At 39.4% G+C, this 26,996-nt stretch overlaps 1 protein-coding gene across 1 annotated transcript; it reads right to left on the reverse strand.

Moving 5' to 3' along the window:
* Positions 1–19,484: 19,484 nt before the first annotated feature.
* Positions 19,485–21,240, reverse strand: MAGEE2 (MAGE family member E2). Its single transcript, XM_007097496.3, has one exon. The coding sequence runs from the start codon at positions 21,111–21,113 to the stop codon at positions 19,542–19,544; it is 1,572 nt and encodes a 523-aa protein (XP_007097558.1). The 5' UTR covers positions 21,114–21,240; the 3' UTR covers positions 19,485–19,541.
* Between the last annotated feature and the right edge of the window lie 5,756 nt (positions 21,241–26,996).

A 26,996-nucleotide genomic window follows, 5' to 3' on the forward strand; every position in this document is an offset into this window, starting at 1 on the left:
AGAAGGAGCGTAATGGTGGGAATCCTCTTCCCAGGGCCCTGGCCAGGGATCACTGGGCGTGAGAGTGTCCCACCCTGCCTATCTATGTGTATTAGCAACTTTAGTAGAGTAATGCCAATTCTCTTTCAACAACCAAGCTAGCAGATGAGTTACACATTTATATATATGTGCAGGCATGTTGATTTCCCATACACATGCACACAGGTGATTGCATAATAACATGTTTGTGACATATTTTCTCCCAAAACCACATGCGAGCTTTTGGAAGCCCATTTTGTTCCAATGACTTTAAGTGTAGATGACAGAGACTATTGTCTTATTAGATGACAGATTGTATGCACACACATGAGCAACTGTATGCAGACATAGAAGTGCATGCATATACATAACTGATCTATGCTAGCACAGTCTTGTTCTCTTTATTGTCCTGAAATAAGATGTTACTGAGTGGTGATGTCTGTAGTCAACTGCAAAGGCATTCAAATACAAAATCTTTAAAATTATTCTACAGAACAAATGAAATTTTTCTCAAGAGAAGTCAGGCCATGGGGTTGTGAGTTTTCCATCTTCTGTAAAAGCAAAATGGCCAAACCAGATGACAGCTGCACAAAGGTTGTTTTACAGCAAGGGTTATGCAGCCCATCCAAAAGTCAGGTCCTGTGTATTCTTAGTTTCTTTTTCCCCACTCCCCAACCTCTTCCCACTCTATTGTTAGAACTGCAATTATAAGCTATGGCATGGAAAAAGCACTAACTTGGGGATTATTGGGCTTAGATTTGAGTCTTAAAACTACCACTACCTTACCCTTTGGCCTCAGGCATTCCCCTTCACTCCCTGAAGTCTTGGTATGTCCACTCACCAAATGAAAGGCCTAGGATTGTGGAGAGACAGGATTGGACTATGTGATCTCCCGATATCTCACACAGTTCTAACATTCTGAGCCAGTGAATTATAGCTTGATAGGAAACACTAGCGGGCCTGGAGGGCTTTGGACTTTCAGTTCTGTTAGAATATATTCATCAAAATATTAGGTCCTATTAAGCCAAATGATTGTAAGCAAGTCTGGGTTGTGATTGTGAGAAAACAAACCACTTTGGCTTTCACATAAATGACTCCAGAAATTTACCCAAGTAGGAAAGAGCATCAGTATCTAGGCCAACAGCCTTCAGGGTAGGGTAGGCCCCAAGAGCTGCCTCTGGTCATTGAGGCCTTTGCATTATTCACCTATAGCAGTGTAGAGGAGAGAGGTAATAATTCACATTTGCAGCTGGACACTCCATCACTATTCAAACCCTTCTCTTTTCTCCAGGGTAGCTAAATGTCTAGCAGATGTGAAAGACAGAGAAAGAGTCCATTGTGGAAAGTTATAAATCACTGGAGAGAGTGGAAAGGAAGAATGACAACACCCTCAAAATATTCCCTGGCCATTTTATATACTAAGAATTTTAAACTCTCATGCATTCAATTTGGTGATTTAAAATTTCCTAGATAATTATTTCTTTAAATTCTCAGCTTCCTTTGCACAAAACTCTCTTTTTAGTTTTAATTTCTTCTCTACTGCTGCATTAAAAACAAACAGAAAAAAAAAGGAACTGGATGTCCCAATTAAAAAAAAAATAGTATAGTGAGAGTATAAGGCACAGTTCAAGGAATTAGAAATTAAAATTTTTTTTTTAATTTTTTTTCAACGTTTTTTATTTATTTTTGGGACAGAGAGAGACAGAGCATGAACGGGGGAGGGGCAGAGAGAGAGGGAGACACAGAATCGGAAACAGGCTCCAGGCTCCGAGCCATCAGCCCAGAGCCTGACGCGGGGCTCGAACTCACAGACCGCGAGATCGTGACCTGGCTGAAGTCGGACGCTTAACCGACTGCGCCACCCAGGCGCCCCTAGAAATTAAAATTTTTAATTGAGTTCCAAGTGAGAATAATCCATTTGCCTCAGTCCTCTAGACTGTAATGATCTTTGGATCTCCAAGTTTAGATTCCAAAGTAACTATTATTCAGGATGCATAAAATTTTTCAGGCTTCTGGTCCTGTTTAATTCCAAGGCCTCATTATAAAAATGCTATGAGTTTCAAAATACATGGGGAGGGGAAGCTCTTCTCCCTATGTTCAGGGCCTATTTCAGTCACAACCAATTATCAATAAAGCCCAGTACCATTTCCAAAACCTTAGACATCTCAGTCTCACTGACTCACTGGGAACTCTTAAAGTGATTATTGAGCTTAACTAATGGCTCATCCTGTCCCCAGTCATTGTTGAATAAACTGCTAAGTCAAGTACCAGGGAAGAATCTGTATCATCCACCACCACATAGGCCCTTGAGATCTGTTCATTTGTTCATGCACTCAGCACATAACTGATGGAGCACTTTCTACATGACCAACGCTGAGAAGGAGATTAGAGATTAACTGGTGAACAAATCCAGATGAACTGGTGAACAAACCCACCGTCCAGGTGGTCTGATGAGGTATAATATTGATAGTCATGCTAAACTCTGACAGTAAAGTAGAAGGAGCAAAACACTCAGGAAAAAAAAACACACTTTGCCCCTTCTTCCTCTCTTACCTTCTTATTTGTGGGTCCTCAAGGCTGAATGGTTCTAGATGCCCCATATCTGTATAAACACTTTCCCTTGTGGCTTTCCATTTCTGATCATTGAGTTTGAATATCCAATGCAAACAAAAGGACCTCCAGACTCCCATCACATTATAGCTGCCTCTAAAAAATTGTCAAGATGGAACAACAAAGCATTTGCTTTTTACCATGTCTTTATAAAATTTAAAATTTTGTTTTTGGGCACTCAGGAGTGTGATCATGGCCTATTGGATATAGCCACTGTTCACCCAAAAGGAGCAGACTGCATCAAGAAGTTGTTCTCCAACTGAGGGTTGATGGGGGGTGGGAGGGAGGGCAGGGTGGGAGGGAGGGCAGGGTGGGTGATGGGTATTGAGGAGGGCACCTTTTGGGATGAGCACTGGGTGTTGTATGGAAACCAATTTGACAGTAAATTTCATATATTAAAAAATAAAAAAAATAAAAAAAAAAAAGAAGTTGTTCTCCTATTTCTCTCCATCAGGGTTTGCTTCACTTCTCTCACATTTTCCTGCCAGTACCTTCCAATGAAAATGTGGGTATTTCAAAAAGAGATCAAATTGGGAGGAGTGTGCTACTCTCAGGACCACACTAGGAAAAATTGACCTTGCTATTCAGGACAATATCCTTAGCCAAGGACACTTTTGACTCAATCCTTGACCAACAAAGTGCTTTGAGATCTGGTGATCCTAACCTATCTCCAGTCCTTGTTTTGACAGGTAAAGCCTCGGGCCCAGTTCACCTGAAACCACTAAATCAGTAAAGTACTTTACAATTCCCAAGATATAGTCCTATTAATCTTTACTCCTTAATAGTCAAATACTTTGAGTTTCCAAACTGTTTTGAAATTCATAACCCAGTGCTTGGTCTAGCCTTCATACCTGGCATGTGACCCTGTTAGGAATTAGAAGCCAGGGAGAATTCTAGGCTCACTCCTGATCAGCAGAGTGTTATGAGGATCCCACAGGCCACTGACCACACAGATCCAGAGTTCCAATTGTATCAACTACATTGACATTCAAAGTCCATTCCCTACTCTACCTTAAATTTATCTGCCTGGCATCCTAGTCTGCCCTAGACTCTCTTCAAACAACTGTCCTAAAGTCCTTGGCTCAGAGCCCAGTTCATCCATAATCTAAGAGCAGCATTATTCTTGTGTTTTTACCCACAAGGCAGAAATGATAGAACACCTATAAAATGTGAGTATATGGCTCCATTGGAAAAATAGTAGTAGCATATAAAATTATATATATAAAGTTATGTTCAAGATATACTGAAAGGGGAATAAATTAGGGTACAAATTTATGCTTGGTATGATTCAATTTTTCCTACTATTTTGGTATGAAGCTCATCAAACATCCAGAAAAGTCAACTAAGTCATACACTGAAAATCCATGTAGCCACCACTTAGAAACTACAATATAAACAGTTTTCTATCCCTCCTTAATTGCATATGTATCTCCGTGTCCATTCATTATCTACCTAGCAATTCTTACTATTTTTTGGATGCCTATTAAAGTAAGCTGTAAGCAATAGTACCTTCCAACCCTAGATAATTCATCACCCAGATAATTAACTAGAGTTTAACAATTGTTTAGGATCTCTTTTTTTCCTGTTGAGGTAACTTACAAAAGCAAAATGCATGAATCATAACTGTACAATTCACTGAGTTTTGACAATTGTGTACATCTATGTAACCCAAACCTCCATCAGTACACAGAACATTATCCTCACCCCATGTCTTCTTCCAAATCCATCTCCTTCTCCCATCCCTCACAGTCAAACTCCAGTCTGCTTTCTGTTTCTACATATTAGTTTCTATAGATTAGTTTTCTATTCCTAACATATTAGTTTCTATAGATTAATTTTGCTATTCCTAACATATTAGTTTCTATAGATTAGTTTTGCTACTCCTAGATTATTATATAAATAGTATCATACAGTATATCCTCTTTTGTGTTGTCTTTTTTCACTCAGCAAAAAGTTTTTAAGTTTCATATATGCTGTGTGTATTGGTATTTTGTTCCTTTTATTTTTGACTACTATTCTGTTGTATGGATGTATCAGACTCATGTAATCTCATTGTTGAAATGTAAAAGAAAGAGGAGAAGGAGAAAGAGGAGGGGAATTAACTTGTATATTTGCAAAAAGAAAAGTATACTGTAGTATGTTACATCTAAGTTTGACCGCAGTTGTCTGTAAATGATGGCATTTATATATCATTGGATAAATTTTTCAAAAGCACCTACTCCTCTAGACTGATGAACTTAGTATTTGTAATAGTTCCATCACTTAGTGGTGTCTTTTTGTTAACTTATACCAAATGACTTCATTGAATTAAGGATGAAGTAAACAGAGTTGGTGAGTTGTTAACAAAACTTTGGAGGAGCACCTGGTGGCTCAATTTGTTAAGGGTCCTACTTCAGCTCAGGTCATGACCTCATAGTTCACGGGTTCGAGCCCCATTTTGTGCTCTGTGCTGACATCTCAGAGCCTGGAACCTGCTTCATATTCTGTGTCTCCCTCTTTCTCTATCTACCCCTGCTCACGCTCTCTCTCTCTCTCAAAAATAAATAAAAATTAAAAAAATTTTTAAAAACAATGGAATATCACTTCTTGGGACATTCTGTGCCAATATTTGTGTCTAAAGACTTGGGCATACCACTCAAAATGATAACTTGGGTGTTTCGGGTTGGGTTAGATCTGTAATGGAGGAGGACTATAAAAACGTCAAAGGCTCTTGCCATGCCACAGAGAGGTTAGTTCCTCAATCATAAGAAGCAAAAGGATGTTTGAGACAAACATGAAGAAAAACGTAAATAGGCAAACATCAGAGGACTCATAAACATTACCAGTTTCAAATTCTTCTCAATCACCAACCTGAAAACATGAGCATTTGACAAAATTCAATAGCCATTCATGATAAAAACAAAATCCTCCAGAAAAATTAAGAATCAAGGGAATTTTCCTCAACTTTTTCTTGTATATATATATATATATATATATATGAAATTTATTGTCAAATTGGTTTCCATACAACACCCAGTGCTCATCCCAAAAGGTGCCCTCTTCAATACCCATCACCCACCCTCCCCTCCCTCCCACCCCCCATCAACCCTCAGTTTGTTCTCAGTTTTTAAGAGTCTTATGCTTTGGCTCTCTCCCACTCTAACCTCTTTTTTTTTTCTTCCCCTCCCCCATGGGTTTCTGTTAAGTTTCTCAGGACCCACATAAGAGTGAAAACATATGGTATCTGTCTTTCTCTGTATGGCTTATTTCACTTAGCATCACACTCTCCAGTTTCATCCACGTTGCTACAAAGGGCCATATTTCATTCTTTCTCATTGCCACGTAGTACTCCATTGTGTATATAAACCACAATTTCTTTATCCATTCATCAGTTGATGGGCATTTAGGCTCTTTCCATAATTTGGCTATTGTTGAGAGTGCTGCTATAAACATTGGGGTACAAGTGCCCCTATGCATCAGTACTCCTGTATCCCTTGGGTAAATTCCTAGCAGTGCTATTGCTGGGTCATGGGTGTTGTATGGAAACAAATTTGACAATTAATTTCATATTAAAAAAATAGAAATGATGATGCACAGGGGGGCTAGGGGGGCTTAGTTGGTTAAGCATCCAACTCTTGATTTTGTCTCAGGTCATGATCTCACATTTCATGAGATTGAGCCCTGGATCAGGCTCTGCACTGACAGCATGGAGACTCTTGGGGTTCTCTCTCTCCCTCTCTCTCTCTGCTCCTCCCGTTCTTACATGCAAACTCTCTCCCTCTTTCTCAAAATAAATAAATAAAACCTTTTTTTAAAAAAAGAAAAATAAATTATGATGTACAATAATTGTTAATGGCAAGCAAGTTATTTTGGAGACTATTAACAGTATAACTTCATTCCGTTGGAATGAAAAAGGATTATTTCTCCAGCCACATTATAATCTTGTTCATCTTTAGTGAGTAGTTTTGCAGGTGCTTTCTATTTTTGCATATATTATAATATGCACTTTCTTAATTTTCTACAGTGAAATTACATCTGTTCTAATGAATTGATGAAAATACCAAAGGCATACTATGATGACCTCTTCTTTTGAAAAGTGAAAAAGTAATTTTAATGTTTGACTGTAAGTTGAGTTGAGAAAATATTTTATGCTGTGGGTAGTAGGATAGGTACAAACAGCCCCTTTATGGAGAGTCTTTGCAGCAAAATAACACTTTTGAAGGTTTTATCAGGCAATAATAGAGCATATAAATATAGACTTGGCTATATAGAGTCCATAGAAGTATTCACTGAACAGGCTAAAACTAGGTTTAAAAAAAAAGAAGTAGTTACAGAAAATTGGATTTTTTTCATTAATTGAATAGAATTCTATCACTGAACAGGAAGAAGCAGAAAAAATATTTCAAGGCACATAAATGTTAATAATGTATCATTGTATGATAAAAAGCAAATATTTGGTAAGATTATATTTTTGTAAAAGTAGGCATATATACATAAAATCCATACAATGAAAAGGAATGCTCTTAAATTAAGCTTTGGTCACATCTACATGTCACATGGAATTCTGGTTATTATTTTATGAAAGTTTACTTATTTTTAAGAGAGAGACAGAGAGAGAGAGAGAGCACAAGCAGGGGAGGGGCAGAGAGAGAGGGAGACACAGAATCTGAAGCAGGGTCCAGGCTCTGGGCTGTCAGCACAGAGCCTGACACGGTGCTTGAACTCATGAATGGTGAGGTCATGACATGAGCGGAAGTCAGCTGCTTAACCTACTAGGTCACCCGGGCACCCTAGAATTCTGGTTATTTTTATATCTTCTTATCATGACATTATTTATGCAAAACAAAATATTTGTTCTTGTGTAATATTTGTAAGCCTGAACAAAAAATAAGGAGAACCAAATAGTTTTAGTCAATTAAATGAGCACAGGCCCAATGTAAGGATACACATTGGAGGCATTCATTTGGGCACTGTATCACCTTACCCATGGGACCCCATACTAGAACAACTTCAATGAAAGCCATTTGGCAACATTTCATTCAAAGCTCTGAAATACACAGGCAATTAAGAGCCACTTAACCTCATGAAATCTTTGTCCCATAATTAATTTTGGCTATCAGCGCAGATTTAAATACAAGGATGTTCTATTCACCACCACTTATTTAAATTTAGAATAATTTGAATCACACTGAATACTCAACAATAATGTAAAGCATTGAGAAAGCAGGATTTATTCATGGGAATTTAAGGTATTACAAACATTGCAAATGATTTCCTAGAAGAATATTTGAAAATGTGGGAAATTGTAAAATATACTTTTTAAACATTTTGTTTTGAAATAATTACCAATACACAGTTTCAAAAGGTAGTATGTAGAGATTCTGTGTACTCTTTACCCAGTGTTTTCCCCATGATTACTGCTTAAATATATATAGTAGAATATCAAAACCAGGAAACTGACATTGATATAATGTATGTTTACAGTTCTATGTCATTTTATCACATGTAACCATCACCACACACAAGATATATAACTATTCCATCCCAATAATTTTTTTTCTTGTCTTTATAATCACACCCACACTTGACCCCACACACACTCCTGCCATCCCTTACCCCTAACGGCCACTGATTTGTTTCCCATTTCTAAAATTTTGTCATTTCAAGAATGGTATATGAATAGAATCATACAGCATGTAACTTTTTCAGATTGGCTTTTTAATTTAGAATAATTCCCTTAATATCTATCCAAGTTGTTGCATGTATCAACAGTTTGTTCCTTTTTACTGCTGTGTAGTTTTCCATGGTGTGAATGTACCATGGTTTGTTTAATCATTCACCTATTAGGGTACATTTGGGTTATTTCCAGGATTTCACTATTACAAATAAAGCTGATATGAAAAAGTTGAGGAATCAGTCTCTTTAACAAATGCTGCTGGGACAACTGGACAGCAACATGCAGAAGATTGAAACTAGACCACTTTATTACACTATTCACAAAAATAAATTCAAAATGGATAAAGGACCTGAATGTGAGACAGGAAACCATCAAAACCCTAGAGGAGAAAGCAGGAAAAGACCTCTCTGACCTCAGCCGTAGCAATCTCTTACTTGACACATCCCCAAAGGCAAGGGAATTAAAAGCAAAAATGAACTATTGGGACCTCATGAAGATAAAAAGCTTCTGCACTGGAAAGGAAACAATCAACAAAACTAAAAGGCAACCAACAGAATGGGAAAAGATATTTGCAAATGACATATCAGACAAAGGGCTAGTATCCAAAATCTATAAAGAGCACACCAAATTCCACACCCGAAAAACAAATAACCCAGTGAAGAAATGGGCAGAAAACATGAATAGACACTTCTCTAGAGAAGACATCCGGATGGCCAACAAGCACATGAAAAGATGCTCAACTTCGCTCCTCATCAGGGAAATACAAATGAAAACCACACTCAGATATCACCTCACGCCAGTCAGAGTGGCCAAAATGAACAAATGAGGAGACTATAGATGTTGGAGAGGATGTGGAGAAACGGGAACCCTCTTGAACTGTTGGTGGGAATGCAATTTGGTGCAGCCACTCTGGAAAACAGTGTGGAGGTTCCTCAAAAAATTAAAAATAGACCTACCCCATGACCAAGCAGTAGCACTGCTAGGAATTTACCCAAGGGATACAGGAGTACTGATGCATAGGGGCACTTGTAACCCAATGTTTATAGTAGTACTCTCAACAATAGCCAAATTATGGAAAGAGCCTAAATGTCCATCAACTGATGAATGGATAAAGAACTTATGGTTTATATACACAATGGAATACTACGTGGCAATGAGAAAGAATGAATTATGGCCCTTTGTAACAACGTGGATGGAACTGGGGAGTGTTATGCTAAGTGAAATAAGCCATATAGAGAAAGACAGATACCATATGTTTTCACTCTTATGTGGGTCCTGAGAAACTTAACAGAAACCCATGGGGGAGGGGAAGGAAAAAAAAGAGGTTAGAGTGGGAGAGAGCCAAAGCATAAGAGACTCTTAAAAACTGAGAACAAACTGAGGGTTGATGGAGGGTGGGAGGGAGGGCAGGGTGGGTGATGGGTATTGAAGAGGGCACCTTTTGGGATGAGCACTGGGTGTTGTATGGAAACCAATTTGACAATAAAGTTCATATATTGAAAAAAAGGCCATATTTCATTCTTTCTCATTGCCAAGTAGTATTCCATTGTATATATAAACCACAATTTCTTTATCCATTCATCAGTTGTACATCATCATTTCTAATGTCTGTATGTCATTCTATTATATAGACAGACTTTTATTTTCCTTACCAATCAACTGATATTGAAGATTTAGCTGATGTTTTTATTAATTGGTTTTCATTGGCATTTGTCTTCATTTAAATAAGTCTGAAATAATCCTTCAAGCCAAATGTAAGTTCATATCCAAAAATGTTTTCTCAAAATTCATTCTTAGAAATGGAACTGCAGTTACCATGACATAATTATTTCTTAAAAATTTTTGTGTTCTATTTAATGTAGCCCTATAAAACCCAATACTAATTTATATTTCTATGAGACATATAAGTACATGCATTTTTTTTCCTTATGCGTTCTCCTACCATGGATATTACAATACTTTTATTTTTTACAACCATAAGCTGACAACCAGTGTCTCATTGTTATTGACAGATTTAGGTGCTTTAACTATGGTCCCTTATTTATGTGAATGTTAATTTTTTTCAAGCAAAATAGAAACTTAAATCACTCTAAATTTCTCTAACCTATGGTAAGCACTTGCATTGGTTTCGTATTGCTGCTGTAACAAATTACTGCATACTTGGTAGAATTATTATTTTATAATTTTGGAGGTCAGAAGTCCAAAATTAGTCTCACTGGACTAAAGTCAAGGTCCCAACAGGGTTCATTCTTTCTTGAGTCTCTGCGGAGAGAATCAATTTCTTTGCCTTTTTCAACCTCTAGAGGCTTGTCTGCATTTCTTGGTTCATGACCCCTTCCTCATGTCACTTCAGTCTCTTGCTTCCTTTGTCACATCACCTACTACTGTTCTTCCTGCCACCCTCATATAAAGATGACTGTGATTACTTTGTATCCATCTGCATAATCCAGGACAACCTCCTTAGGTCAAGATCCTTAACTCAATCATATCTGAAAAGTCCCTTTTGCCATTTAAAGTAACATATTAACAAGTTTCAGGGATCATGACATGGACATCATTGGGGGACTATTACTTTGTCTACCACATCACTATTCATAAGTTAAAAAATGTATTTCTAATACTTGCGCATACATTTTTACAAGACAATATTGACTTTGTATTTATTGTCTCATAGCTTGTATTTTGTAGTTAACAATACATACTGAATATCATTTGTTATTCTTTACTAGTCTTCTACTCCATCATTCCCAAATATTTCAATTGTTCCATTGAAAGGAGGGACCCTAATTCTATTACCAAGTAAAACCAAAGTATACGCTGTGAGACCTTAGGTTGACTTCAACTTTTCCCTATTAAAATAAGGGCTGTGTTCTGGTCAAGATGTTGAATTACATCCCTCTTTTCCGTTTCTTTCCAAAATGCCATTGAAATGACACTAAAGATTTATAAAAGGAGTAAACTATAAGAGCACTGAACCATAGAAGGCAGCAAAGATTTGGATAAGTGTCTTAAAGACATATGCAAAGGAGAAGGCTTACATCGGGCAGGAGGTATTCTTTTCAGAGGAGATTCAGAGAGCCTCTAAGCTCAGAAAGACATGATGTCTGTACTTGAAGGACTGCAGTGGAACAGCTGCACCAGACTACGTGTAACTTCATCCCTCTCCCCAAGAGGGAAAGATTGGCAGCAGAGATAGTCTGAGAGTCTCTCAGAAGGTAATGCCTACTAAAGGTTAGCACACAGATATGAGTTATAAAGCACATACAAAAAAAAGATCACCACCATTAGATACTGAGCAGACCCATCAAATGACAGAATTAACAAGTTAGAAATAGGCAAATATAAAAAAGCTTTACAATAAGACTAATTAAAATGTTTAAAGAGATTAAAAAGAGACTGGAATCAATAAGAAAAGAACAGCATCCTTATCTTGAAAAACATAAGGTATGTTTGAAAAAGAAACAGAAATTCTAGAAATGAAAAAGTTATACATTGGAATAAAACCTTAATAGATTGGTTATGTAGTTGTACAAACTCCAAACTGAATAGAGAATTAGAACACAGATAAGGTGAAGGCCACATTTGATTCATCCCTGTGTCCTAGTTTCTATTATAACTGGGCTAGCATATAGCAGGTGTTCAGCAATTGCTTGTTAAACTCAACTGGGCAAGTGGCCTTTTGACAAGCCTGACTTCCAGGGGCTCCTTCAGTGTAAATGAGTCTCAGATGCCAGGACAGATTTTGGTGTAACTACCTGTGGATTGGGCTGAACTAGGTCTGACTCCTTCTGGGTAGAGTTGGCAGTAAAGGTCATGCAAACAAGAGGCTTGGGAGCTGCCATTGATCTCAAAGGCCAGTTTGTTCCCTGTCATAGCTGGTCATTGACTTATGTTCACTCAGCATGTCTGGCTACTGACTTTCTTCCCATGCCCATAGTTGTGTGAGGAGACATGCTATAAATGGTTAGCAGCTGTGCCAAAGCTCCCTCTCTTTACTTCTCTCATCCTAGGCCTTACACTCCTCACATCCCCCAATCCAAAGAAAGGAGAGAAGTCCTTTGTGAAAATAGTTCTCTAGAGCTGGATCTCAGGGTGGTCTCCCTCACTGTCTGGAATAATGGGCATCTTCTCCTAGAACATCCCAAGGCACCCTTGTTGCTGCGAACCTCAATGGCCAGGAAGCTTCTCTGAGCAGTCCAAGCAGGTTAAGGCTTCAGAATAGAAGGCAGATTCAGAAGTGATGACAATTCTTGTGTTTTCACTTTCTTCATGCTACTTCTATGTTTTGAGGAAAGTGGACATTCAGAGGACAGAATCCATACTCTGGCCATCCCATGCCAAACTAAATGCTCTAAGGAGAAAAGTACTTTGAAATAAGCCTACTTAGAAAGAGAATTTTTTTTTTAAATAACACCATTTATAAATGCACCTAAAAAATAATAAAATACCTAGGAATAAACTTAACCAAAGAGGTGAAAGACCTGTACTCCAAACACTATAAAACACTGATGAAAGAAATTAAAGATGACACAAATGGAAAGATATTCCATGAGCATGGATTGGAAGAATTAATATTGTTAATATGTCCACATTACCAAAAACAACCTACAGATTTAGTGCAATCCTTATCATAATACCAACAGCATTTTTTCAGAAAACTATAACAAATAATCCTAAAATTTGTATGGAACCACAGAAGACCCTGAATAGCCAAAGAAATCCTGAGAAAGAAGAAAAAAGTGGAGGTATCAAAATTCCAGATGTCAAGATATACTACAAAGCTGTAGTAATCAAAACAGTATGGTACTGGCACAAAAAATAGACACATAAATCAATAGAAAAGAATAGAGTCTCCAGAACTAAACACATGATAATATGGTCAGTTAATCTATGACAAAGGAGGCGAGAATATACAATGGGGAAAAGACACTCTTTTCAATGAGTGGTGCTGAGAAAACCGGACAGCTACATGTAAAAGACTAAAACTGGACCACTTTCTAACAACATACACAAAAATAAACTCAAAATGAATTAAAGACCTAAGCATGAGACCTGAAACCATAAAAATCATAGAAAAGAGCATGGGCAGTAACTTTTCTGACATCAGTCATAGAAACATTTTTCTAGATATGTCTCCTAAGGCAAGGGAAACAAAAGCAAAAATAAACTACTGGGACTACATCAAAATAAAAAACTATTTCACAGTGAATGAAACCACCACCACCAACAGCAACAACAAAAAAGAACACCAACCTACTGAATGGGAGAAGATATTTGCAAACGGTTTGTCCAATTAATATCCAAAATATACAAAAAACTTCTACAACTCAACACCTAAAAAACAAACAATCCAATTAAAAAGTGGGTAGAGAAACTGAAGAGACATTTTACCAAAGCAGACAGATGTCCAACAGACACTTGAAAAGATGCTCAACACCACTCATCATCAGGGAGATGCAAATCAAAACCACAGTTACATATTACAACAGTAAGAATGACTAAAATCAAAGTGACAAGAAATAACAAGTGTTAGGATGTGGAGAAAAGGAACCCTTGTGCACTGTTGCTAGGAATGTAAATTAGTATAGCCACTGTGGAAAACAGTATGAAGGTTGTAAAAAAAATAGAAATACTATATGATCCAATAATTTCACCACTGGGTATTTACCCAAAGAAAACAAAAACACTAATTTGAAAAGGCATATGTACCCTTATGTTTATTGCAGCATTGTTGATAATAGACAAGATATGGAAGCAACCTAAGTGTCCATCAGTAGACAAATGTATAATGAAAATATGATATTGGGGCACAGTTGGCTCAGTTGGTTAAGTGTCTGACACTTGGTTTCAGACCAGGTCATGATCTCACAGTTTGTGGGTTCAAGTCCCACATTGGGCTCTGTGCTGGCAGTGTGGAGCCTGCTTAGGATTCTCTCTCCCCTGCCTCTCTCTGCCCCTCCTCTACTTGCTCTCTCTCTGTCTCTCTCTGTCTCTCTCTCTCTCTCTCTCAAAATAAAGAGAAAATAAACTTAACAAAATGAACTTAAAAGAAAATGTAATATATATATATATATATATAAATATAGATAGATAGATATAGATGTAGATATAGATATATATATATATAATATTACACAGCCATAAAAAAGGTGAGATCGTGCCATTTGAGACAACATGTATGGACCTAGATGGTATTGTGCTAAGTGAAATAAGTCATACTGAGAAAGACAGATTCCACTTATAAGTGGGATTGCAAAAAAAAAATGAATAAGGAAACAAAAAGAAGAATCAGACCTATAAAATACAAAGAACAAACTGATGGTTGCTAGAGGGGAGAGGAGTGAGGGGTTGGACAAAACTGGTGAAGAAGAGAAGGAAATGCAGGCCTCCAGTAATGTAATGAGTAAGTCACCGGAGTAAAAGGCACAACATAAGGAATACTGTCAATGATATTGTAATAGGGATGCAATGTAACAAATGGCAGTTACACTTGTGAACGTAGCATGATGTATAAATTTCTCAAATCACTAAGTTGTATACCTGAAACTAATGCAACATTGTGTGTTAAATACTCAAATAAAAAAATAAAATAAGAGGGGCACCTAGGTGGCTCAGTTAAGCGTCCAACTTTGGCTCAGGTCAGGATCTCAGTTTGTGGGTTCAAGCCCCGTATCTGGCTCTGTGCTGACAGCTCAGAGCCTGTAGCCTGATTTGGATTCTGTCTCTCTCTCTCTCTCTATCTCTCTCTCTCTCTCTGTCCCTCCCCTACTTGTGCTCTGTCTCTCTCTCTTTCAAAAATAAACATCAAAAATATTTTTAATTATAAATAAAATAAAATAAAATAAAATAAAATAAAATAAAATAAGAAATAAGGCTGCCCAGACATCAGGCTTTGGCTACTAATTCCCTTCCTAACCCTGCCCTTTTATGAGAGAAGTCGTCTTCACTGTTCGGGACTCCCTGAGTGGTATATAAAACAGATAATTCCTTAAAAGTCACTGAGGCCTGCTTGAAGAGACCACACAGGAGCCCCTTAAAAAGTGTCTTGTGGATGGGTGTTTGCAAAAGATATGTTATTAATGCAGCTAAACTTCATAATTGATAATTAGCCTGGGTCTAATATTCACCTAAAATAATTGCTAAAAAAAACCAATGCTAGTAATTCTAAGAACTCTATATTCATTTGAACTCAGCTACCAAGATGTTGACAAGTAGTCTTAAAAGCAGTGTGTAGAACTGAAAAATCACTAGACAAATATATAATTGGCCTGGGTTATAGTGCTGACATCATCAAATAGTAAGTGTGTGACCCTGGGCTTTCTATCAATTTCTTGAAAATCGCTTTAAGTAGCCTAGATAGAGATGTTAAGTCCAAGGTCACACAGCCAGGAAGTGAGAGAGCCAACACTGACCAGATCCAGAGTTCATAATTATTCTGATATACTGTACTCTCCTTATTATGTGCTTAGAGTATTTACATGAGGCCTGGAACAGAAATGTCTGAGGGAGCCAGGGCCCACTCTGATCATTCTTTTTCAAATTTCTTTAAAACTAGCCTCAAACTCTGTCTGGAGAGAATTCCTTAAGACATTGCTGAGTACTCATTGAGGGGGAAGAGAAACTATGTCGAGTGAGAAAATCTCACTGTCTGGAGATCCCCACTAGGAAGGTAGGAGGAGACTGTGGGATTCTTTTCTGACCCTAAAGGATACTTACAGCCTGGTCTAGATTGTTGGTATCAGAGGGTCTACAGGCAGCAATTCTAGGGCTGATAGAATTGCCTCGAAGTCCGTATATGCCAGTCCAGCTCAGCTTTTCCTTGAATTGTAACGCTCATTTGTGATGGCTTGAGTGTGTATACAGAAACTGTTGGAGAGAAGGCAGGAAAAGTCTTCCCTAACCACCCATCTTCTCCAAAAGAGGACACTCCTGGGCCTCAGCAACTGAAAGTAAATGTATTCTCAATGTTTTCTTTCCAGGAAGGATCAAAGGGGAATCTGAATGGCAATGTATATGTTGGATGATGAACCCATATCTAACCAACACCCATTCTGCAAGCCCTAACTTGGCCAATGTTTCAATACTTGATATTGATGGCCCAAAGAGTCTGCAAATGAACTCAGGCTGTACTATTTTTCAAATTAATTCACACAGAGAAGAGGGATATTTGGTTCAGTGTTTAAAAGCTTAAGGGTGATTGTACATTGAATTAATTCATGCAGCATGTTTTGTAAGCCTTGTTTACCAGACACTCACTTCCACAACTAGTGTTTCTCCTAGGGAGTGCTAATTCTAATATGGCATGTGTAGAAAGGAGAGTACCCAGTCCTCTCATGGCTTTCAAAGAAATGGCTGTAGCCACAGAGAGACTACATCCTTTCCCTCACCATAGGCATGTGCTCCATGCAAGTCTCACCTTTATTACTTCTGTGAAACTGCATTTGGCATCTGTGACATGGGCTATTTCCCACTTCTGTTTTTGCATCCTGAGCTCCCCTGGGCAAGGCATGAGCTCTGTCAGGTCATTGTTCTTTCAGGATTACAAAAAAAGTTGCCAAAAATTTCTATAGATCCACAAAAGGTGACATTTGACTTTCCCTGGGTGAAAACAGATTAGGCTGAAAGCTTGCAGGAATAGGGCAAATTGGGGAAGACTCATAGGATAGAGTAGGGAGATTGGACAAAACTATGCTTTCTACACCTAGACAGCCCTCATGGAGCCTAGGTGATGGAACAAGGAAGAGCCGGGAGAAATTTCAGCCACACTTTCATCCTCCCCCAGAGGGCTATCGTCTTGCCCCTCCCATCCTGTCATGCAGTCCTTTCTTACATTTCTTGAGAATCAATAAATTTGAATGAAAACATAACACAAACTGGAGGGGGAGTATGATGCAGTGCACCGGAAAGAGTGTGAACTGTAGCCAAAGGCAGCCTTAGACTCTAATCCCAACATTCCCTGACTGGTTGCGTGACCTTTGGCATATTATTTAAGCCTCAGTTTCCTACAGTGTCAAATGAGGCTATTAAAACGCTTCTTTGAGAACTGGTGGAAAGATTAGAGCTAAAGGAGGTGAAGACCCAGCACAGTGCCTGGCACAAATTTATTACTAAAAAAGTTGGCAACTTTACACTATTGCTGGTCCAGATGCTACACCTTCCCCTTGACAGGTTTCTCTCTACTCGTATCCCCAGAAGAGCTTATGTTCTCGACATCCAGAAAATGCACTAACCCAAAAAATCAGAGCAAAAAAACTTGTAACGATAATCTGCTTGCCCCTCTCCCCGCCCCAGAAGCATGTACATATTAAGGGTCCACGGAGGCTAAAGAATGAGAGCTCTCAGCACACAGGCAGGACTCTACTTCAAGATCCCAGATTTTGAGTTAGATATTCTCCCGCCTCACCACTCCACCCCCAGCCTATTTTCCAGAACCCCTTTAGCTCTAGCTCTCTAGTTACTCATTTTCTCATTACTAGAAATCCTGCCCTTAGTGTTCAGTTTTTCGCGGAATGTTACGATAGGAAAGATCGCTGAGACCAGGTAGGGGTGTATCTCCCGGGCAACCGCAGAGTGCACATGCGCAGTGGCTTCCCCAAGCTGGCAGCTCTAATCTGACTTCTGCAGGCGGGGGGATTTGGAACCAAAACGGTATATCTCCCTTCTTTTTGTCCCTCCCCCGGCGAGACAGTTGTGTCATTCTCTTCCTGAGGCTGACTTAAATGTGAGGAAAGTCTTCTCTCATTTGTTAGGAGGTGGCAGTTTGGGGTAGCCCTTAATGATTAAATGGATGAAAGGGCAGAAAACTTATGGGTGTCAGGGGGTGAGGAAAAATAAAACCTAAACCACTGGCGGGCAACTCCCCCACCCCTGCGTAATAGGTGACTTTCCATATAATATCCACTACTGAGCCAGGGCTCCCTTACAGAAATTGTTTTTTGCAGGCTCTCTGGGGAAAGCTTAGGGACAGCTGTGAGCAGGGTTAGAGGCTGCGTGAAGGATCAGGATGAAGAGAGCCAAAGTACTCACCTTAACAGCTTGGATGCGGAAGTAAACTGCAGTGGCAGAGATGGCTGGGTAGAGCTTCAGGTAGATTGTTCGGTCTGACCCAAGATCCAAGACCAGTTGCCTTCAGGAGAATCATTATTGGTTCCCAAGACCCACTCTCTGAGAATATGGGTCTTTGTTACCTCTGCCCCAGGCTTCCCTCTCCCACTTCCCCCTTGAACTCAACACTGTCTTTCTGAATCCCCCAAGAGGTGTTTTTACATACCGCCCCTGACTTCATAAACAATCCCTCCCTCCTCCTTTCCAATCTCAGGTCTTAGAAAAGAAGTCACTAAAGGAGAATTTGCCCTCAGCCCTACATAGCACCTCATACTCCCCTTCCACCACCTCACCCACTCCCCCACTAATCATTTGCTGGACACCCCTGCCCCTTCCCTAGCCCTTCTTGTGCCCCATTGCCTTCTCCACTGTCCCCTCCCAGCACCTACAGCTTAGCTGGAAGTTACTACTGTGGTCTCTCCTAGCACTCTGAGCTTACCCCTACTATATTACCACAGCAATAAAACATTTTCTGGTTTACTTCAGTGGCCCCTTCCCCTTAAGCCCTGGGTTCAGCTGGGTCTTCTTCACCCTTATATTTCCAGCACAAAGCATGTGCTCTGAGCATGGCAGGTGCTTAATAAATGTTTGTTGAATAAAAGAATCCTTAAGCATGGTGTCTAATTCATTATGCTTTTATTTTTCACTACATTTGGAACAGCAAAGCAAATACAGGTAAATGCCAGCAATTTTTTTCTTACACAACAACAGTAGACACAAAGAAGGCATCCATAGATCAGTGATATTGTGTTTGATTTTGTTGTGTGTGTGTTGTTACTATTGTTACTTAACTTTTGCACCACAACATTTTACTAATTATTTTAAACAATTAAAGAACATTTTTATGTTCTCTTCCACATCATAGAAAGATGTAAACATTACCAATACAATTTACACAGATATCTGAGTTTTATATTAAAACAAGACAGGGATAGCAAATGAGCAATTTCATTTATAAACATTGATCATGAACCTAATTCAAGGGTATATTGTAAGGGAGGGAATACTATTAGAAATAGAACACAAATAGCAAACACAATGTGTACGTTCCACCCCAGCCCTGACTGACTTGTGATTTGGGTCCCCAGTGCCCATTTCCCCAGGGCATCTATAACTGATGACACCCAACTAACATGATACATTTTCCCAGATTTCACATGGGGCCAAAGAAGAACATGGCAGTTGCCTCAGATCTGACTCTGGCCTCCTCATCTTCAACAGCCTCCCTATATTGCTCTGGCCAGTCCTGTGGTCGCTTTCTGTACAGCCTGGCCATATACTCCAAGGCTTTCATTTTGGTAGTTTCAAGGTGAGCTCGAGGACCCCATAGAAGCTCATACTCAACTGGATTAGAGTAGGACAGTGGCCTGCATTCCAAGTAGCGCTGTCTCATAAGCTTGCAGGTGATGGCATGCTTTCTCCCTACATCCACACCGAATCTACGAAGCATGTTCCAAATGTTGGCCTCTTTGACGCGGTTGCCCATCAGGAAGATCAAACCCAAAATTGGCATCACATACTCTTGAGTGGGTCTCCCCAGGCTGTCTAACATCATTTGCTCTTCTTCTGATTCTGGTTGCTGGACAAGGAGGTAGATGTGCTCACTCGTATCAACCTCAATCAGAGAGAATCCATAGAATAGATCAAGGATTAGAGTAGCTCGACTGAGGATATTTGGGAACACTTCCTCAAATTCTTTGCCAGTGTGAGCCAGTAGCTCATCCTGATGTATAGGCAGCAACTCCTCAGTGACATTAATGGCCAACTGGACCAAATCATTGGCCTTATCGTTCATAGTGTCCTCTGACCAGAATTCCAAGCCAGCAGCCTGTCTTCTTTCTTTGGCTTTGTCAGCTTCCAGGGCCTTGTTATATTCTTCTGGCCAGCTCCAGGGTTCTTCATCATGGGCCTCTGCCACAAACTTCAGGGCTTCCATCTTTGTGATTTCCATGTGGGCTCTAGAGCCCCACAAGAACTCAAATTCGAGGGGATTAGTGCCATAAACTGGCCAGTACTCCAAGAACCGCATGCGCACAAAGTCAGTAATGAGCAGGTTCCTTGTGTTCCCAAAGAGGTTGTTGATCCTCTGGGGATCACCCAGCAAATCAACCTTTAACAGCAGGTCCCAAATGGATGCTTCTCTTGCCCGGTTGCCATTCAGAAGGATGTGGCCTAGGACCAAGGCCAGGAGACCTGCCTTTGGCACATCCAAGGATTCTGTTATGTGATCAGTGGTCTGGAAACCCCGTTTGCTGATTAGGCTGTAAATGTCAGCCTGGGGATCAAGAACCCTAAGGTTCAACCCAAAGACCTGATCCAGGTGGGCTGAGGCTCGTCTAAGGATCTCAGGGAACTGATCTGAGTATTCTCTGAGGAACTCTAGCATCTCTGCTTGCTGGATAGAACCCTCGGTTTGGCTTTTCATTCGCATGAAATTCACCAAAGCAATTGACCTGTCTTCTAGAGGGTCGTGGACCCTGAGCGCCCCCAAACGTTGGGACTGCTCTTCAATTAGGACCTCGAGGTCATTCGGGTCCTGCGCAGTCTGGGAAGCGCTGGCACCCTGAGGGTTGATTAGCGCATGAGGGCCTTGGAGGGCCTGGGGAACAAGCATGGAGGTCGGAGACCCAGAGGCGTCACTAGCCTGCATCTCACCCTGACGGTCGCCGTAATCTGCAGTGGTCTCTGCGCTGCCGCGGCGCGCGTTCTGGCTTACCAGAGACATGGTTCCAGGAGTCAGCAGCAGGAACGGGGAAATCAGCAATCTGTCAGAGAGAGGATGGTAGGAGTCGGTGCCTCAGCACAAATCCTAAGCCAGAGACCCGGGATCAGGAGGGAGAGCTGGAGAGAGAAGCGATCTTTCTACACAACCAGTGAGCAAATAACCGCTAGCTTCTCAGTGCCTAGCTTTGCCGCAGCCTACGCAGGCGCAGTCTGGTTCTGCGGCATGGTGGCCACGCCCCGCTTCCAGTCCCCCACTCCTGCCCACTAGGGCTGCCAGGAAGACTAGGCTGGTTGAAGTGGTTGCTGCTGGATTCAAACATTTTAGAGCCGAGAATTCAAGAAAGGGGCAACAAACGGAGGTAAAGCAGAATTAACAAGGAATGAGAGATGTTCAATGACATCAGTTTTTCTGTGAGGTAAAAAGCGCCACGTTAACAGAAGATTCAAAGACGAAGAGGAGGATGCTAACAATGAGAATTATTTTATGGTTTCATTAATTTATCCACACACTCAGCAGACATTTCTTGAGTACATACCACATGTCAGGCACAGTGCTGGGTACTAGGGATACAGCAGAGGACAAACATAATGATTACCTCTTTCTGTATGGAACTTACATTCTGGGGTAGGTTCAAACAATGGTGATAATAATGAAAGCTAAACTTTATGGAGCATGTACTATGTACAAGGCAATTTCTGGTACTTTCACTTGCCCCACATTAAAACACTTAATGTTAGCTATGAGGTAGATACTCTTAATGGTCCTCATTTTACAGATGAGGAAACTGGGTCACAGAAGTGAATTTACCTGTTCAAAATCAGGGAGCAACAAATGGAAGAGAGGAGTATTTGAACACAAGTCTGTCAGAATCTCAAGCATAAGTACGTTCTCTGACACCATCTGCCATTCAAAGAATTTTTTTAACCCTATTCATTAAAAATGACTCATATAAGTTAGATGGAAATAGTTGCCCTAATGTAGGGTCAATTAACATATGGTATAAATACAGAAGGAGCAAGCATGGATTACAGCTTAGTTTGAGACGTCTTGGAATGGGGGCACATGTGGGGCACCTGGGTGGCTCAGTCGGTTGAGCGCCCAACTTCGGCTTGGGTCATGATCTCACGGTCTGTGAGTTCGAGCCCCGCGACAGGCTCTGTGCCGACAGCTCGGAGCCTGGAGCCTGTTTCGGATTTTGTGTCTCCCTCTCTCTCTGACCCTCCCCTGTTCATGCTCTGTCTCTGTCTCAAAAAAATAAAACAATGTTAAAAAAATTAAAAAAAAAAAAAAAGGAATGGGGGCACATGCTTCACAGAGAAATTGAGCTCTAAGTGATGGACAGGATGTAAAGGATATATAAGGGAATTCTAGGCTGAAGGATCAGCCTCAGAAAAGGCCCAGAGGTGTGAAAATACAAAATAAGTTTGCACTGCAGCTGGTTACCCAAAGTGGCTACAGCCAAAGTATACTAGTATGAGTGGGAAATGAGGATGAAGGTGGTGAGCCAGGAATGATTGGATTTCCTGTTTTTTCACTAAGCAGTATAACAGAACTGGTTGGAGTCCCACAAGGTGAGAATGGAAACACCAGAAAAGGGCCTGGTTATTTACAGGTCGGTCATGTGTTTGGGGAAGCATAATCCAAGCACTTTGACCAGGAAGAGGGGTCAGCTGCTTTATCTTCAGGAAATGCTACCAAAATAATTGTGCTAAATCCTAGCTCTCAACCATCAAGCTACTCGGTAAAATAGTGGGAAAGGAAAAAATATTACATAGGGTTGCCATTTGCAGCCTTCCTTAAATTCTTGGTGGTAATAAATACTGTAACATTTAGTTATGCTGTGCCCAGGGATTTCTTCAGAAAGCACTACCTTCACATGTGGAAGCCAGACAATTACCTCTGAAATTTTCCACATCTCAGATGTTCTCTATCAGTAGCAAAGCAGGCAGTTCAGGACCATGGATTTGGCCAAACTGGGATAAAGAGAACAATGTTTATACAACTGAATATGCATGTTCTGCAAGGTAGAAGTGTGTGGTTTGTGTGCTGAATCTTAGGAGAATCGTGTGGAAAGCAGCACCATCTTTGAGCTACCAAAAAGGTATAATTGAGATCAGATCTGATGGGATCCCTCAGTTTGGTCTTTCCATTTCCCTAGGAAAGCCCCATGTTCTTTGTCTCAGCAGGTGTTGCCTGGCTAGAATTTTATTCTTCAGTCATAAAAGAAAAGAGATATGTATTTTCCTGAAACCCAGCTCACAGTTTGTCATGAGTTGAAGCTTCTACTAACACTCCATCTAATAACAAAAACCCAACATTGAATGGAAACATTTTACCTCTAAATAACATCCTAATCTGATTCCACAGATTTCAAGTCCTTCACAAATTGGTCCCTACCTGGCTTTCCATCTTCATTTTTATCCCCCAGCATTTCCATCCATGAATTATGCTTCCAAGCCACATTTAGCTACACTCCTGGTCCCAGGCATTTATATTCTACTGGTCTCTGAAGTAGTTTTAGTTCTTGCTAAGTGAAAAATTAAGGTGTTGTGACTGTGAATGTGACATATGGTGTATTTTCCACTCTAAGTGTGAATTAAAAAGATAGGATCATACTCATCATTCTGAACTTCTATCAGCATTTTCTAACCTCCTTTTGCAATTTAAAACTATGAATATCCTAAATTCCACATATGAGTGAAATCATATGGTATTTGTCTTTCTCTGGCTTATTTCACTTAGCATTATGCTCTCTAGCTCCATCTATGTTGTTGCAAATAGCAAGATGTCATTCTTTTTATGGCTGAATGATATTCCATTACATATGTATGTATATATGCCATATCTTCTTTATCCATTCATCTATCTATGGACACTTGGAATAATTTGGCTACTGTACATAATGCTGCAATAAACACATGAGTGCATATAGCCTTTTGAATTAGTGTTTTGTATTTGTGGGGTAAATACCCAGTAGTGCAATTACTGGATCGTAAGGTAGTTCTATTTTTAATGTTTTGAGGAACCTCCATATTGTTTTCCACAGTGGATGCACCAGTTTGCATTCTCACCAACAGTGCACAAGGGTTCTTTTTCTCCACATCCTTGCTTTCACTTGTTTCTTGTATTTCTAAATTTTTATTTTAATTCCAGTTAGTTAACATACAGTGTTATATTAGTATCAGGTGTACAGTATAGTGATTCCACAATTTCATATATCATCTGGTGCTCATCACAACAAGTGCACTCCTTGAACCCCATCGCCAATTTAACCCATTCCTCCACCTCCCACTCTGGTAATCATCAACATGTTGTCTATAATTAAGTCTGTTTCTTCATTTGTCTCCCACTCTGTCTTGTTTTTTCCCTTTGCTCATTTGTTTTGCTTCTCAAATTCCACATATGAATGAAATCATACTGTATTTGTCTCCTCTGACTGACTTATTTCACTTAGCATAATACTCTCTAGTTCCATCCACATGCTTGAAAATGGCAAGATTTCATTGTTTTTATGGCTGAATAATATTCCGTTATTACTATATTACTATGCCAATATTACTATATACTGTAAATAATGTTACTATAAATATACAGGTGCATGCATCCCTTTAAATTAGTGTTCCTGTATTCTTTGGATAAATAAACAACAGTACAACTGCTAGATCATGAGGTATTTCTACTTTTAACTTTGTGAGGAACTACCATACTGTTTTCCACAGTGACTACACCAGTTTGCATTCCCACCAACAGTGTAAGAGAGTTCCCCTTCATCCACGTACTCGCCAACATCTGTTGTTTCCTGTGTTGTTAATTTTAGCCGTTCTGACAGGTATGAGGTGATATCTCATTGTAGTTTTGATTTGCATTTCCCTGATGATAAGTGCTGATGCGCATCTTTTCATGTGTCTGTTAGCCATCTGTATGTCTTCTTTGGAAAAACGTCTATTTATGTCTTCTACCTGTTTATTAAGTGGATTACATAAGTTCTTTCTTTCTTTTTTTATTTTAATTTTATTTTTTAATTTACATCCAAATTAGTTAGCATATAATGCAACAATGATTTCAAAAGTAGATTCCTTAATGCCCCTTACCCATTTAGCCCATCCCCCCTCCTACAACCCCTCCAGGAACCTCTGTTTGCTCTCCATATTTAAGAGTCTCTTCTGTTTTGTCCCCCTCCCTGTTTTTATATTATTTTTGTTTCCCTTCCCTTGTGTTCATCTGTTCTGTGTCTTAAAGTCCTCACATGAGTGAAGTCACATGATATTTGTCTTTCTCTTACTGACTAATTTCGCTTAGCATAATGCCCTCCAGTTCCATCCACATAGTTGCAAATGGCAAGATTTCATTCTTTTTGATTGCCGAGTAATATTCCATTGTATATATATACCACATCTTCTTTATCCATTCATCCATCAATGGACATTTGGGCTCTTTCCATACTTTGGCTATTTTTGATAGTGCGGCTATAAACATTGGGGTGCATGTGTCCTTTTAAAACAGCATACCTGTATCCCTTCTTTATATATTTTGGATACTAACCCTTTATCAGATATATTCATCTGCAAATATCTTCTCCCATTCTGTAGGTTGTTTTTTATTTTGTTACTTCCTTTGCTGTGCAGAAGCTTTTTATTTTGATTTAGTCCCAATAGTTTATTTTCGCTTTATTTCCCTTTATCTAGAAAAATGTTGCTAGAGCCAATGTCAGAGAAATTACTGCCTGTCCTCTCTTCTAGGATTTTTATGGTTTCAGGTCTCATATTTAGGACTTTAATCTATTTTGGATTTCTTTTTTGTGTATGGTAGAAGAAAGTTGTCTAGTTTCTTTCTTTTTCATGTAGCTTTCCAGTTTTCCAATACCATTTATTAAACAAACTTTTCCCCCCATTGCATATATTCTTGCTTAATTAGTTGAAGATTCATTGACCATACAATTGTGGGTTTGTTTCAGGGCTTTCTATCCTTTTCTATTGATCTATGTGTCTGCTTTTTGTGCAAGTACCATACTGTTTTAGTTACCAGATTTGTTGGATAACTTGAAATTTGGAACTGTGATACCTCCAGATTTGTTTTTCTTTTTCAAAGTTGTTTGGCTATTCTTGGTCTTTTGTGGTTCCACACAAATTTCAGGATAAATTGTTCTAGTTTTTTAAAAATATTTATTAATTAGTGAGAGACATAGCATGAGTGGGGGCAGAGAGAGAGGGAGACACAGAATCTGAAGCAGGCTCCAGGCTCTGAGCTGTCCACATAGAGCCCAACGCGGGGCTCGAACTTACGGACCGCGAGATAATGACCTGAGCCAAGTTCGGATGCTCAACCGACTGAGCCACCCAGGCGCCCCTAATTTGTTCTAGTTTTGTGAAGAATGCTGTTGCTACATTGATAGGGATTGTATTAAATCTGTAGATTGATTTGGATAGTATGGACATTTTAACAATATTTGTTATTGTAATCCATGAGCATGGAATATCTTTCCATTTGTTTTTGTCACCTTAAATTTCCTTCTGAATGTTTTAGTTTTCAGAATAGAGGTGTTTCAGTAATTTGACTACTAGGCATTTCTAGGCATTTTGTTATTTTTGGTATAATTGTAAATGTAACTACTTTCTTAATTTCTCTTTCTGTTACTTCATTATTAGTGTATAGAAGTTCAATAGATTTCTGTGAATCAATTTTGTATCTTGTTACCTTACTGAATTCATTTGTTACTTCTAGCAGTTTTTTGTTTTTTTTATTTTTTTTTAAATGTTTTTATTTTTATTTTTGAGACAGAGAGAGACAGAGCATGAGCAGGGGAGGGGAAGAGAGAGAGGGAGACACAGAATCTGAAGCAGGCTCCAGGCTCTGAGCTGTCAGCACAGAGCCTGACGCGGGGCT

Source organism: Panthera tigris, chromosome X, assembly GCF_018350195.1.
Source record: "Panthera tigris isolate Pti1 chromosome X, P.tigris_Pti1_mat1.1, whole genome shotgun sequence".
Lineage (NCBI taxonomy): Eukaryota > Metazoa > Chordata > Mammalia > Carnivora > Felidae > Panthera > Panthera tigris.

Excerpts from the sequence above, each read along its gene's own strand:
- MAGEE2 (XM_007097496.3), bottom strand. The coding sequence starts at position 21,113 with ATGTCTCTGGTAAGCCAGAACGCGCGCCGCGGCAGCGCAGAGACCACT.